Source organism: Berghia stephanieae, chromosome 12 (genome assembly GCF_034508935.2).
Source record: "Berghia stephanieae isolate SIO BIC M18660-M18661 chromosome 12, UCSD_Bste_1.3, whole genome shotgun sequence".
Classification (NCBI taxonomy): Eukaryota; Metazoa; Mollusca; class Gastropoda; order Nudibranchia; family Aeolidiidae; genus Berghia; species Berghia stephanieae.
Genome location: NC_088371.1, coordinates 33292458 through 33305079, shown reverse-complemented (window position 1 = coordinate 33305079; position 12622 = coordinate 33292458). Strand labels below are relative to the sequence as shown.

The 12622-nt window shown below is 31.9% G+C and overlaps 1 protein-coding gene across 1 annotated transcript; it reads left to right on the top strand.

Annotated features, from left to right (window-relative positions):
* Positions 1-2258: 2258 nt before the first annotated feature.
* On the top strand, positions 2259-2666 carry LOC144957638 (uncharacterized). The gene has a single exon (XM_078888984.1). The coding sequence runs from the start codon at positions 2259-2261 to the stop codon at positions 2664-2666; it is 408 nt and encodes a 135-aa protein (XP_078745110.1).
* The last annotated feature ends 9956 nt before the right edge of the window (positions 2667-12622 follow it).

The following is a 12622-nucleotide window of genomic DNA, read 5'->3' as shown; positions in this document are numbered from 1 at the left end:
GTATTGATTTGATTTTAATTAAGACTAGATATGTGCATTTGCGTTCTTGTGCTTCTTGCATGCTTTGTCGATAAATGGGACTTCCAAAACATCCACAGTATGTCTAATAGATTGAAACTTACAATTCAACACTTATCGTTATTTTTTCCTTCGAGATTCAAGCAGCAACATTTTTGTTAATTAACCAGCACCGCCAACGGAGGTGCTTAGAGACGGTGCATCTTTTAAACTTCAACGGAGGTGCATAAAAACGCCACCTTTTAAAATAATATTTTATTAATGGTGTTCAAGCACTATTTACGACAAAAACAATGAAAATATACACTGGAGAGTGAAATCGTAGTTGGTATACCCTTTGTACACATGAGAAGTACACATTCTAACGTTGCTAATATGTGCCATCTCTCAGGCACTGGTCCGTGCATCACCTTTTTTCGTATTCACATGTCTCACCACGCCCCCTTTTTCCACCATCTTGAAAACACCGGAATAGCGACATAGCTTTGCGGTCCTTTGTGATGTCATTATCCAGGAGTTGCACTGTATTTTGAAACAATTTTCTCTGGTGTAGGTTTCTCAAATACATACGCTTGTTTGAATAACATTAAATTTTATTCATGCCAAATTTCAGGGTCTGTCAGTCCCCGACAAAATGCCATGTTTTCATTATCTTCTCATCATGGATGCCCGACAATATTGACATCTCTATCGTTTTCATTTAGTTATGTTATGTATTGTTTTTAGTTTAGACCATACTGTTACTAGTGTCTATACCTTGTCGTGGTATAACAGCTTGCGGGCTCCTTGGGCCAGACTAAAGTAGGCACCCCGGACATTGGCCGGACAACGCCTTATCGTAATCCAAGACGGTGAATGAGACAACCGTCGGACTCAGAGACCTGCCGAGACCACGCCGAGTGATGGAGACACGGCCCGGCCCCCACATCATAATAATCGATACAGGAAAAGCCTAACCACGGTCGGATTCATCTCGGAGAGGTGAATGGCGCCGCCGAGTTCATCAAGCCTACCAAAAGGACATGCAGATGAAAAGTAAATACAGATACCGGATTGGTCGAGGCCCGGGAAAACAACGACCGCGCGCTCCACTGGCACTCTCCAGGGTGGACGTGGAAAATGAGCTACTGGAAGTAGGAATCTCCCAAAAACGGGAATCACAACAGGAACTTGAAACGTCCGCACACTATATGCATGAGGCACAAATGAACTCGAGCGGTACAGATGGGACATTGTAGGACTTTGCGAAGTTGATGGACTGGCTTTGGAGAAATATCAACAAGGGAAGGCCACAAGATTTGGTTTTCTGGAGATGATACGAAACACCGATGTGGAGTAGGATTCATAGTTAAGAAAGAAAACATCAACTCAATAATTGAATGCACTCCCATCTCCAGCAGACTAAGAAAAATAAATATTGCAGGCAAACCCCAAAATGTAACAATTTTTCAAGTCTACGCACCAACATCAGACTACGAAGATGAAGAAATTGAAAACTTTTATGGAAGTATTGAAGATACCATTGCGAAAACACAGAACAAGGATATCCTCATAATACAAGGTGATTTTAATGCCAAAGTGGGACCAGATGCATATGAAGAATGGGCTGGAACTGTTGGTCGTTTCGGATGCGGACAAACAAACGATAGAGGCCTGAGACTACTTGAGTTCGCCAAGACACATAACCTCACAAATGCCAATACATTACATCCACACAAGATGACAAGAACCACCACGTGGCATTATTCTCCTGATGGACAAGTACATAATCAAATTGACTATATCTTGACACCTCAACGCTTTACATCAAGCATAAACAAAGCAAAGACCAGATAATATCCAGGCGCAGAAATTGGCAGCGATCACAATCTTGTACTTGGAACATTCAAGATAAAACTGTTGAAAGGACACGTACCATGGCCACTTTACGTTTTGACCTAGACAAACTGAAAGATCCAAATGTCGCTGACATTTTTCAAGCCCAAATAGGTGGCAAATTCGCAGCGTTAAACGTGATATAATTCTATAGAGACATCAATGAAGCCCTTTCCACAACTGCAGAAAAGTGTTAGGGCTGAGAAAAAGGGAGACAAAACAACCATGGATGACAAATGAGACAATGGCCCTTTGCGATAAACGAAGAAAGCTGAAGAGCAAGAAACACGTTAGTGCTGAAGATAAATCACAAGTAAACACAGAGGTGAGGAAAAAAACTACGTAACACAAAAGAAAAATGGGTGATGGAGCAATGCCGTAACATCGAACAAGGAATGGAACGGGGAGACAGCAAATGTGCCTATAATACACTGAGGCTAAATACAAAATCTGTACAACCAAAAACTACCGCAATCGAAGACAAAAATGGCAACTTGCTGACAAACAAAGATGAAGTAACTAAAAGATGGACTGAATACTGCAATGACCTGTACAGCATAGAGATAAATACAAGCAATTCAGTACTTCGTCCAATTTGTCATACAGCGGAATTGAGCGATACCCCACACATTTTGAAGGAAGAAGTGGGAGCAGCAATAAAAAGTCTTAAACCTAATAAGTCACCAGGAATTGACAACATACCATTTGAACTGCTAAAATACCACGGAGAAGAGGTAATAAACGTGTTCACAATGCTCAGCCAAAAGGTATGAGATCAGGAAGAATGACCCAAAGAATGGACATAATCCATCGTCATACCCCTCCCAAAGAAAGGGAACTTAAAACAATGCAGGAATTACAGAACAATAAGCTTGATAGGCCATCCAAGCAAAATCATGCTCTGAATAATCCATAACGGAATGCAATCTAGAACAGAAGAAATACTGACAGAAGAACAGACAGGATTCAGAAAAGGATGAAGTACCGTGGAGCAAATATTTAACCTTAGGATGCTTAGAAATGCCTTCAGCACCGGCGTGCGATGTACCATAATTTTATAGACTTCAGAAATGCATTTGAAAGAGTCTGGTCTTTGGATTGTGATGAGGAAATATAATTTTGAAGAAGGGCTCATCCAGATAATAGAGGCATTGTATGGCAGGTCAAACAGCACAGTCCTGGTATATGACCAATTAGGAACTCCTTTCAACACTACTGTAGGAGTCAGACAGGGCTGCATATTATCTCTGATGCTATTCAGTATATTCCTTGAAAGCTCCTTGCAAGATGTGCTGGGGGGTTACCACACCTCGATATCCATCGGCGTCCGCCTGTTGTCTAATTTAAGATTTGCGGACGATATTGACCTACTGGCAGGCACAAAACTAGAACTAGAAGACTTAACAGACCGCCTAACTGAATGTGCATCGCAATACGGAATGGAAATAAGTACTGACAAGTCAGCATTCAGTTCATATTTAATTTAATCCGGTAGCGTCCCGCTGAGTGGCGGACATAAAGAAGAAAGGTAGGCGTATAATTTTGTTATTTTTGTTTTCTTTATGTGACTTTCGTAATTTTAGTGTACCCTTTCTTATTACTTTCGGTTAACGTTATTATTATAATTGGTGTTAAGTAAAAGTAAGATTAAATTGCGGTAATGTTACATAGTTGAATGGTTTTCCTTTTCTCAGTTACAACCTTCCCTTCCTCGATAGAGGATAGTTTCACTATTGTTTTCCTCGTAGCTATTTGACTCTCTTCCCTTACATATTATATTATTATTATTATTATTATTATTATTATTATTATTATTATTATTATTATTATTATTATTATTATTATTATTATTATTACTACTACTACTACTACTATTTTTGATTTGTTTTGGTCAGGATATGTAATTTTTAGAAGGCTAAAGTAGAATATTATTAGGGGATAAATTGCTCTCCATTTTCCCTTATCTTCTCTTACATTCTTTGGGAGACCTTCCGGGGGCTCTAAGCGCTGCATTTCTTTATATTTGAGTCGTTTCTCTTAACGCTGGGAAGTTTCGGAAAACCTCCCCCTTCTCTCTCCCCCTCCCCTCCTCTCTATCTCTCTCCTTTTTTTAGTGAGTTGTATTAAAATAAATGAGGTAATAATAAATTTATTTTCACGTATACAGGCCGAAACAATTACACACGAACACACACACACACACACACACACACACGCTCATACACACTTTCTATCTCCCTTTTTCTCTCTTTCTATTTCTCTCTCTCTCTCGTTCTCTCTCTCTCTCTCTCTCTATCTCCACCCCCCCCCACCTCTCTCTCTCTCTGTTTTTTTAGCACACACACATATACACGCACGCACGCACACACACACACACACACACACCTATATACACAATCATTTTGCAAAAAAAGTCTCACAGTGGATATTGAGTAATTTAATTTATATATAATTAATGAACATGTCTGCAGTCTTGTCTGTATTTTTAAAGGTGGAGGACAGCCGCTTCACTACATTCGAGATATGTTTTGCGGCGGAAAAGTCGGGAGGGGATGGATCCCTCATAGGAGCCCAAAGGATAGGGCGGTTATGGAGGATTTATCCCTCCAACAACGAAGCCAGGGTAAGGATGCTGGCCAGAGGGAGAAAACTGGATCTGAATGGGAGGAACCCATTTATTCTCGTGGACGAAGAGGGGAAGGAGATTGCGGTCACCAAACTGTTTATTGGTGGAATCCCAATCTCATTCTCCAATGAAGAGATCGAAAAAAAAGGTCAAGATGCTTGGACTTAAAATGACGAGTAGAATGGTCATGGAGCGGGTAAGGGACCCGCAAGGCAAGATGATGACTTGGGTGACTGGGAAAGGATGGTTTGGATTTGTACCCCTACTGCCCCAACACCAAGAATAATAGACGTAGGCATCTTTAAAGGGTTCCTGTACTATAAGGAAATGCAGGACAATCGATGCAGGAATTGCACGGAGCAAGGCCATAGTGCCACAGTATGTAGAAAACAAGTCGTCTGCAGAAGATGCAAAACAGGGAGACATGGGAAAGTCGATTGTCCATATCATCTGGAGGAAAAAGAAGTGGAAACAGAGGAGGATAGAGTAGAAAACTATGAGAGGGAGGAGGAGAGGGAGGAGAAAGAGGAGGAGTCGGAAGAAGAAATGGAGGGGAGAGAGAGGAGACGGAAGAGGGGGGAGAGAAGGAGGTGGAGGATGAGGAAGAAGTAGAGGAGAGAAAGGGAGAGAAAAGGGAGGAGAGAAGAAAGGAGACAAAAAGTGGAGAGAATCGGGAGGTGGGAGATAAGGACAAAAAAAAAACACATGATAGAATTAATACACGGGGAGGAGAGGAAGTAAGAAAAGATATGGAAGTGGTAAAAGAAGGAAATGGAAAGAAGAAGCGAGGTAACGATGAACAGGTAAGAGAGAGGCGAGAAGGTGAGATTGGTGGAAAAGGAAAATCAAATGAATTCATGGAAGAGGATAAGGAAAAAGAAAGGAGAGGTCGGAAAGAAAAAGAAAAGATAGAGAGAGAAAGAGAAAGAGAAGAAAAAAGAGAGAGGGGGAGACACGTTGTGAGGGAGGCAAAAAAAAGTTTAAAACAATGGAGGATTATGTAATGACAAGATCTTCTAGTAGAAAGAGAGAAGGGTCACCAAAAGAGGAAGGAAAAAGAGGTCGCCCAAAACTATCTGAGTAAAAATGGTGTTAAAAAGCGATTGTAGTAACAGTAATAATGCTAAAACATAAAATAATATTAATTTTAAAATACTTCAATTAAAATGAATCCAAACAATTTTAGCACGGTTTTATCAGATGGGGGTTTAGAATATTTAAGTATCCTTTAACTAACTGTTTGTGGATTAAGAAACAGGAAAAAAAGGAATGCAATTTTAAAAAATATCAAGCAAAATAAAATAGACATAGTAGGATTACAGAAAACACATTTATTGGAGGAGGATTCAAATGTATTTGAAAAAGAATGGGGTGGGAAAATTATCTTATCTCCGGGACATCCAAAAATAGAGGACAATTATTTCTTATTTCCAAACAATTAAACGATAAAGTAGAAATTAATACGGCATATAAAGACTCCAGAATATTATTGATAAAATAAAATACATACAATAACAAAGATAGAGGTATTTTAATAGCTAATATTTACGCTCCATGTATTACACAGGAGAAAAATTATTTATTTTCTCATTTAGGAAAGATTTTAATATCAAAATCTGAGTTAAATCTAGATTTACCAATGATTTGTTTATGGGACTTTAACACTGTGGTAAATAATGAGTTCGACATAATATCTGGCAAACCACTCGATAAAGAAAATCTTGAAAATTTTAATGATTTTATAAATATATTAGCCTTTACAGATACATGGAGAATAAAACATAAAAAAGAAAAAAGTTTTACATGGAGTAGAGGATCTCCTTTGATAGCTAGACGTCTAGATTATATCTTTATAAATAACATGCTTATACCTTTTTTACAAGAAGCAGAAATTAAAGGCATTGCCTTTACTGATCATAGAGCTGTTATATCAAAATTTAAATTCACATCCTTCAAAAAAGGACCCTCCTTATTTAAAATGAATGTATCAATATTGAGTGACTTAAAATATATAACATTAATGAAAGAAAAAATCCAAAGTTTCTTAGAAGAAAACAAAAGGTTGGATCCTCACCTTAAGTGGGACTGTGTTAAAATAGACATTAAGGAATTTACTCAAGACTACTGCAAATATAAATGTCGTAAGAAATCAGATACTTATAATGAAGAAATAAGAGCCCTTAATGAATTAGAAGAACAATTAGTATATTACCCTAACGACAACGATATTTTATCACGAATATTGGAGTTACGGAAAAGAATTGAAGTAAAACAAATTTAAGAAACAATGGGGGCCGGAGTAAGAGTAGGCATCAAGTGGATAGAGGAGGGAGAGAAATGTAATCGATTCTTTCTATCATTAGAAAAGATCGGGGCTGTAAATAATACAATTTATAAATTGAAAAGTGGTGAAATTGATTATGTTACAAATGAATTGGAAATTCTAGAAACTATTAGTAAATATTATTCAGAACTTTACACCGAATTGAAAGAAGACGAAACAATAGAAATGTTGTGTGATGAATATGTAAAAAATAAGACTATACCTAAAATAAAAAATGAAGCGAAAGAATTCTGTGACAGATTTATTACGTTAGATGAAATTAGGAGCGCTATGGAAAAAATGAAAAATGGATTCTCTCCAGGGCCAGATGGAATTCCAGTAGAATTTTACAAAGTTTTTTTGGCATGAGATTAAAACGGCGATGTTCAACTGTTTTGAGTTTAGTATTTTTTTAAATATATGCTTAGTTACAGTCAAAGAAAGGGGGTAATAGCGTTAAAAGCGAAAAATCAATTTATCGATAGGGAAGATTTAGAGAATTGGAGGCCTATAATATTAACAAATGCTGATTATAAAATACTGGCAAAAACCTTGGCAAACAGACTTAAAACGGTTATAAGTAATATAATTAGTAAGGACCAAAAAGGATTTATTCGTGGAAGAAACATTGCAGAAATTTGAGGGAAATTGATGATGTAAAAGAATATGAAAAAGAAATAAACTTATCCTCGTTAATGTTATCAATTGATTATAAAAAGGCTTTCGACACTATATCAACAACATATCTATTAAAAACTTTTGCTTACTTTGGTTTCGGAAATTATTTCAAAGGTTGTATTATCACCATTCTCAATAATAGGAAGGTTTATGTTAAAAATGGGTGACATATATCGGGGGATTTTGAGATGCAAAGAGGTGTTAGACAAGGTTGTCCAATATCTCCTTTAACTTTTATTCTAGGAGTAGAAATGATGGCATCTAAAGTAAGACAGGAGAAATACATTCAAAGAATACTAATAGATAACACAAGATTTATTATAAAACAATATGCTGACGATACAACTTTTTTTCTAAACGATCAAAAAGACTTAAAACATGTGTTACAGAAAATTAATGAGTTTTCGATATTCTCTTGGCTTAATTTGAATAAGAGTAAATCTAAAATTATGCAACTGAACAAAAATCAAAACCTTAGGAAAGATTCATTGTTCAACAATTGTTGATGATCTAAGAATTTTAGGAGTAATATTCAGTTTCAAAATGACAGCTACGGAAAATAAAAATAATTGGATACATAAAATTGAAAGGAAAAAGAAAATGCTAAAGTTATGGGAAAAAAGGGACCTTTCTTTGATAGGAAAAATAAACCAAAAACCTTTGGTATTTCTATGTTAATCTATATCATGCAGAGTATTTCAATCCCGTTGACTGTATTAAAGGAAATAAATAGATTGTTCTTTAAATTTTTGTGGCAAAGAAAACATCAAATAGGAGAGCTTTTGAGAAAGTAAAAGGAAAGACCATGTGTAACGATAGAAGTAATGGAGGCCTGAACATGATTGACATAATTTCTTTTAAAAAATCATTTCTGATTAATTGGGGAAAAAGTTTTATTCAGATGAAAGTTGCGATTGGAGAGTAGTATCTAATTACTTTTTAGACGCATTTTTAGGGAAAAAAAGCATTGAAAGCAAGTATAAACAGTGCGCAATTCAAAGGGTTAAAATTGGTGAAAAACATATTTTGGAAAAATAGTATTTTAACTTTCCTCATGAAGATCAAGGTATGGAAATTCACCCAGATGAACCAATTTTTAACAATAATAAAATTAAATTCAAAGGTAAAGTACTGTTTTCAACTAATCTAATCGCAAAAAAAGTGTTTTACGTTAAGCAAATCTACATCAATTCAAGACGTATCATGTCAATTGGGGAATTCAAAGATATATATGGGAAATATAATAGAATAGACTTGATTATAGTGTAGTCCAAAACGCTGTATCATGCCTAAAAGTTTCGAAATCAGAAGATTTAATAAAATTTCAAAAAAAGAATATTATTCAAAATCTTTCCAGAAAAGAGTTATACAAAAGAACATGTTAAAGGATTTTGGGGGTAAAAAAGCGTAGAGTTACATGCAAATCATTGGATTTTACCTTATGTTTGTACAAAATAATCAAGATTAAGGATTTTACAATGGAAGATTATTATTAATTTTTACCCTACCAATATATAGCTTCATAAAATCAAAGTTGCAAGTTCAAATAAATGTCAATATTGTGATGAAATAGACTATTCTGAGCATTTCTTTTTGTTATTGTAAATCAGTAAAATCTGTATGGCGGGAGATAGAAATCATAATTAACGGATCGTATGTGGATAAATCATGTGATTCTCGTTTGAAAAATCAAATATGGCCCAAAAAAAATAATCCATTAGCGATATTAAGAACCGATATGAGGATCAGAAAATTGATATAATATAAAATAAAATAAAATGAAATATTATTATTGTTATTATTACTGTTTTTGTAGTTTTTATTATCGTTGTTGTAGTTATTGTTGTTGTTATTATTATTAGATATTATGGTTCCTGTTTTTGCTAACGTGGCTGTTATAATACTTTTTAGTACTTTTATCACTAATTTTATATGCTCTATCATTATTATTATTTCTATTGTTGTTGTTGTTGTTATTATTATTATTATTATTATTATTGTAGGTGTTTTTACTACTATTTTTGTTGGTGTTGATGTTTTTAGTGTTATTGTTGTTATTGTTGCTATTATTGTTATTATTATTACTATAATTAATTACTTGGACATGTGTTTCTGAAGGTAGGTATATTGATTATACAATTTGTATACACATAGTTATGAAAAAGTTATCAGTTACGTTAAAGCAACAAACCAATCTTATATTATTAAAAACAAAAAAAAAAAAAAAATAAAATAAAAAAAAAAACAAAAAAAAATTTAAAAACCTGTGATGAACATGAAGACATTATATCCGATATTACAATATCGTTCAATTTGTTGGCGTCCGCTTTTATAATAATAAAGACATCACAAATATATGTGAATGCACAACTAGATACATTTATCTATATGCACAATCGACAGGTGGAATCGGATTCAACGACCTTTTTTTAAAAATTATTATTATTATTATTATTATTATTATTATTATTACTATTATTACTATTATTACTTTTATTATTATTGTTATTATTGTTATTATTGTTATTATTGTTATTATTGTTATTATTGTTATTATTGTTATTATTGTTATAATAATAATAATTATAATAATAATAATTATAATAATAATAATTATAATAATAATAATTATAATAATAATAATTATAATAATAATAATTATAATAATAATAATTATAATAATAATAATTATAATAATAATAATTATAATAATAATAATTATTATTATAATAATAATTATATATAATAATAATTATATAATAATAATAATTATATATTATTATTATATTATTATTATTATTATTATTATTATTATTATTATTATTATTATTATTATTATTATTATTATTATTATTATTATTATTATTATTATATTATTATAATTATCATAATTATCATAATTATCATAATTATCATAATTATCATAATTATCATAATTATCATAATTATCATAATTATCATAATTATCATAATTATCATAATTATCATAATTATCATAATAATAATAATAATAATAATAATAATAATAATAATAATAATAATAATAATAATAATAATAATAATAATAATAATAATAATAATAATAATAATAATAATAATAATAATAATAATAATAATTATTATTATTATTATTATCATTAATATTATTATTATCATTAATATTATTATTATCATTATTATTATTATTATCATTATTATTATTATTAATATTATTATTATCATTATTAATATTATTATTATCATTATTACTATTATTATTATCATTATTACTATTATTATTATCATTATTACTATTATTATTATCATTATTACTATTATTACTATTATTACTATTATTACTATTATTACTATTATTACTATTATTACTATTATTACTATTATTACTATTATTACTATTATTACTATTATTACTATTATTACTATTATTACTATTACTATTATTACTATTACTATTACTATTATTATTATTATTATTATGATTATTATTATGATTATTATTATGATTATTATGATTATTATTATTATTATGATTATTATGATTATTATTATTATTATTATCATTATTATCATCATCATCATCATCATCATCATTATCATCATCATTATCATCATCATTATTATTAATCATTATTATTATTATTACTATTATTATTATTATTATTATTATTATTATTATTATCATTATTATTATTATTATTATTATTATTATCATTATCATTATCATTATCATTATCATTATTATTACTATTATTATTACTATTATTATTACTATTTATTATTATTATTATTATTATTATTATTATTATTATCATTATTATTATTATCATTATTATTTATTATTATTATTATATTATTATTATTATTATTATTATTATTATTATCATTATTAGTATTATCATTATTCTTTTTTTTTATTATTATTAGTCATTTCCTGTTTCATTTTAAAACATATATGTGTTCGCTAACCATGGTATTCCTCTCACGCTTGTGACCGATAACGCAAAACCGTTCACGAGCACGGAATTTAAAGCATTCATGAAGGAATGGGAAATCGAACATAATTCCGCCAGTCCTTATTTCCCACATTCAAATGGCTTCATTGAAAGGTTGGTACAGACGGTTAAGAACTGATTAAAGACATCAAAAGAGACCCAACCAAACCCCCCAGATTGCTCTACTCAACCAAAGAACTACACCGATTGACCATACATTAGAAAGACACAATACACAATACCCACATTGCACCAAATTTCTACGCCTACACTGAATATTAATGGATCTATTGAGGTGAACACAAAGACAAACACTAGGTTTAAGGACCAGTGGATAAAGGGACACAATAATGCCGTCCACTGGGTCGAGGTCACGACACCTCTAGTCTTTTTTCTTTCAGGTGATGGCCACATTGAAGAGCCTATTTTCAAACTTATTATGATCTTATCCTAATTTATGTTTATCTAAAAACTTTAGGAAAGCTAACTGAAGTTATTTTAAACTTTACATCTTTCCATTATGTTTTGTTACTTTTTGGCATCCTGCCCACTGATTGGCTGATCTGAAGTTCTTAACCTAAGGTCCACAAATTACATTTGATGTTCTAAGTTCTATGTTTTAGTACAGGCGCTACCTGCATAATGAGTTTAAATATCTATCTCAGTCTTGATTTTTTAAAAATATATGCTTAAGCTCTATTTGAGAAGGGGATGTAACTGTAGTGTAAATAATACGTTCATACCAACCTTATTGATAAGAGTAGTAGTAGTTGTAGTTGTAGTAGTAGTAGTAGTTGTTGTAGTTGTAGTTGTAGTAGTAGTAGTAGTAGTAGTAGTAGTAGTAGTAGTAGTAGTAGTAGTAGTAGTAGTAGTAGTAAGATTAGTAGAAGTAAGAGTAGTAGCAGATGTAGTGGGAATTATTTAACTTTTTGCTGACAGATGCGGAGTTGGATGCGGAAGGCAAAAGGATGGAGGGGCAGACATACATGATCAGTGGGAAACAGCGAGTCTGTGTCTACACCAACGGATACATAATCAGATGGAAATATCGCTAGTCTGTGTCTACCAACGCATACATGATCAGTGGGAAAACAGCGCTAATCTGTGTCT